We start from the raw sequence: 3552 nt of genomic DNA on the forward strand, positions 1-3552 counted from the left end.
AAAGTTCAGAGGAAAAGCCTATTCCTAGTATTCCCATGATGTTATATGCATTTGATACCAATATGGTATACAATACACACAGTTCATTGGCTGTTTTTGTCATTTGATTGTAATCATCTGTTAATTGATTACAATCACCTGCGTGTCCTACCAAGATGGCTATGTGATGATGATTGGTCGGCCAATTTACCAATTTGTTAGTGGCGTGGCTCATTGCTTGCCGATGGGGCTGCCAGCATTATAAATAACTCAACTAATACCAAAAATAACTTACCAAATCTACCTCTACCTCATATTTTTCCATTAAGTTTGCAGTCCTTTCCAGTAAAGTCTTAACTTCGCTTAACTTTCACCTCCACCAACCTGACCACATCCATATTCTATATAACCGCTACGGCGCTACATTTATGGTTCTTTGAAACTCAAAAAGAAATGGCCAGTTACTTCCTGACTCTTCCATTGTGCTCTTCCTCTAATTGATCTGTAATTAGTACATAGTCTCTTTAAATTAAATGAACAGTTACATGTGATGTAGTATGGCAGTGATGTATTATATATGACATGTATGCTATATGTTAAGTCCTGATACATGCTTGTGACAAAGGACAACACAGTAACAAACATGGGCAAGACTAAACGGTTCCTTTCTAGGAAATGATTAGGGCATCATGGACCTGGACAGTGTTACTGCTTTAATTCCAAACAATTGAAACGCACTGTAGGTCTTTAATTAAAATGTCCACACAAGTTGAAATGATTTTCTTATGATTTTTGTGGTGCTTTATAGTTCAGTTGGCATTTACTTCAGTTACATTCTCAATGCCACACAGGTCAGTGGCCTAATATCTGCCAAGGCACACACTTGAAACTATGGCCAAAATGTAATGTGTAAACAGTGCAGAATCCTCGCTCACCAGCGTCCTGCCAGACAGTGTGCTGTTAACATCCGTTGCCTTTGAACTCCAGGCTCTTTACAGGCGGCAGCTGGCCGATAAAGCTGCTGCGGTGCTGCGCTCGCTGCTTGTGCTGCGGCAGAGATGCTGAGGCAGCACTTTCTCCACTAAAGGCCCTGTGGTGGAGCCAAGTGGCTGCTGGCTGGCTCACCAGAGACCAGAGAGGGCTACTGGTTTCCCGTCTGCCACAGCACGAGTGGGAGAGCACGTCAGAGCCCAAACAACCAGCTTCTAGTCTGTTAACCTACTGCCAAGAACTATAGAGCAGCACAGAACAGACACAAACAGACACACGCCAAATATATACAACACACAGCTGTTGAGGCCTATGTCAGTGATACTCAACTTGCGGCCCGGGGGCCAGATGCAGCCTGTGACAGGGTGCAGAGTGCCCCCCCCCCCCCAACCATTTTCTAACAATTTCACGTTAGTTTTCATTGTGAATTAGAATCTAATTGCCCCCGGGCAAAGCAAGTTGAGTATCCCTGGCCTATGTGATGCAAGGAATGTCCAAATGATACACTGTGGTGTTCAAAGCATATTAAAGGACAGGCGCACTCAAATATAGAATGAGCCCTCACACTATTTCTCTCCAGTTTGGGGATTGACATGGTAGTAGTAGTAGTAGTAGTTTATTTGACACAATGTAAAATCCACATTAAAAAAAGCTTCAAATGAAGACAGTTTATATACATTAACACATCTGCCGAGGATTAAGTACACAATAAAGCCAAAGGCTTATTTCCATTGTGATCCTCTTGGGGTGCGAGGCTTGGAGAAGGGGGATAGGGGGGGGATGCCAAGACTGGCAGGTGAGGCTATAAATCTTAATCTCCATTGACAATGGGAGGAAAACAGTCATCACGTCGGCCAATTGCAGCTGTCAATAAGGTGGCTAGGGCCCGGTCCAAACAGCTGTTTATCAATAAGGTGGCTAGGGCCCGGTCCAAACAGCTGTTTATCAATAAGGTGGCTAGGGCCCGGTCCAAACAGCTGTTTATCAATAAGGTGGCTAGGGCCCGGTCCAAACAGCTGTTTATCAATAAGGTGGCTAGGGCCCGGTCCAAACAGCTGTTTATCAATAAGGTGGCTAGGGCCCGGTCCAAACAGGGCTTAACTGAAACTGAACATCTGCCTCTAATAAAAGCCCTGGAGGTATGCGGAGTGAGTTATTGATGCTTGCAACATTGCTCTGGTCTAATCTCTTTCTCTCTCTCTATCTCTCTCTCTCTCTCTCTCTCTCTCACTCTCTCTCTCTCTCTCACTCACTCCCTCCCCCCCCCCCCAGGAACTAAACAGAACTTTTGTCATAGCACTACACACAGTGGTTATCACAAACAGTACTCTAAAAATATATATATACATACACACAACACTTAGGAGCAAGGGGTACACTGTGAGCAGGTTGAAAACATGTGTTGTATGGCATCTAACAGCCATTTAACATTTAATGGAGCACTTTATAATCCCCCTGCCCAGCTACCCCACACACAGACCTACATGTAACCCCCACCCCTCCCACACACACACACACACACACACACACACACACTTACAGGAATTAAATGGAGGGGGGGGGGTAAGGAAAGGGAAAAGAAACCATAACCAAAAAAACAAAACAAAAAAGCAAGGTGAGTTACACCTGCTGCTCAGCTGGAAGCCTCTGAAGGCTATTTACATTATATGAAAGAAAGGGTTCCCATCGATCAGTACATTTTCCAACAGCACCTTTTAGTGAGAACTTAATGTTTTCTTGTTCAAGGAAACTCATGTCTTCTAACCATGCAGCTGCTGATGGGGGACCAGGTGATTTCCAAGATCACAAACAGATACACACTTTAACTTGGGTGTGTGGAATGAGAACTCACAAGATCAAGAATAACATGGCCTAGAGATGAAACGCCAGCCCATTGTTAACTCAATGCATGCAATGTAGGCTACTTCTTCTTCTTCATAAATCATCCAATAGCAGCCCCTCTCTGGTATATCATGGCTGTGGTTCTTGAATAAAAGCGATTGCTTTAATACAGGGAGAATGTGTTCCACTCCACGTCTCTACCCCACTCTGTCCACAAGAAGCAGAGCCCAGTTAAGAACATGTTCATGGTCAGTGAATTCCCTCCAAAGATAACGGACAAATCGTGGGTGGCCTGGGTCTCTGTTTCATTCATAATGTTGCCCTAGTCAAATATCATTTAATAGGCCTGTGGGAGTGTATCACACAGAGGTCATCTTTTGCGATGCACTGCTCACTCACTCCATAAGTTGGACAGCTACACATGATGTTTTAGGCAGATCTTTGCTGGCAAGATGGCCGCACCCTGTCTGACTACAACATTCCAGAAGGAGTCCACCCTTCATCTTATAATGAGAGGGGGTTGTGGTTTAAGTGCCATACAGAAGATAGATCACAATTGCTCACTGAAGGAGAGGCTTGGACACGGTCATATAGCTTTGCCGTACAACATGTGTAACATAAATTAATGCCATTTTGCCACAAGAAATCATTCACCAGCTTAGCTGTGCATCTTCTGAAGCCGAGGGAGACTGAGGTATTTCATCTTACAGTACCATGCTTGACTTGAACTGTAGTCAGTTG

The 3552-nt window shown here is 44.3% G+C and overlaps 1 protein-coding gene across 1 annotated transcript in view; it reads right to left on the reverse strand.

Annotated features, from left to right (window-relative positions):
• Nucleotides 1–939: 939 nt before the first annotated feature.
• crispld2 (cysteine-rich secretory protein LCCL domain containing 2) overlaps nt 940–3552 on the reverse strand; it is a gene marked incomplete at both ends in the record, with an annotated part of 17131 nt that continues 14518 nt past the window's right edge. Inside the window, one exon of the mRNA XM_083650657.1 lies at nt 940–1135. Coding sequence (XP_083506783.1) covers nt 940–1135 — 196 coding nt within the window. The remainder of the gene's footprint in view (nt 1136–3552) is intronic.

The sequence above is a fragment of the Poromitra crassiceps genome (assembly GCF_964638095.1).
Source record: "Poromitra crassiceps genome assembly, chromosome: 14".
NCBI classification, from domain to species: domain Eukaryota; kingdom Metazoa; phylum Chordata; class Actinopteri; order Beryciformes; family Melamphaidae; genus Poromitra; species Poromitra crassiceps.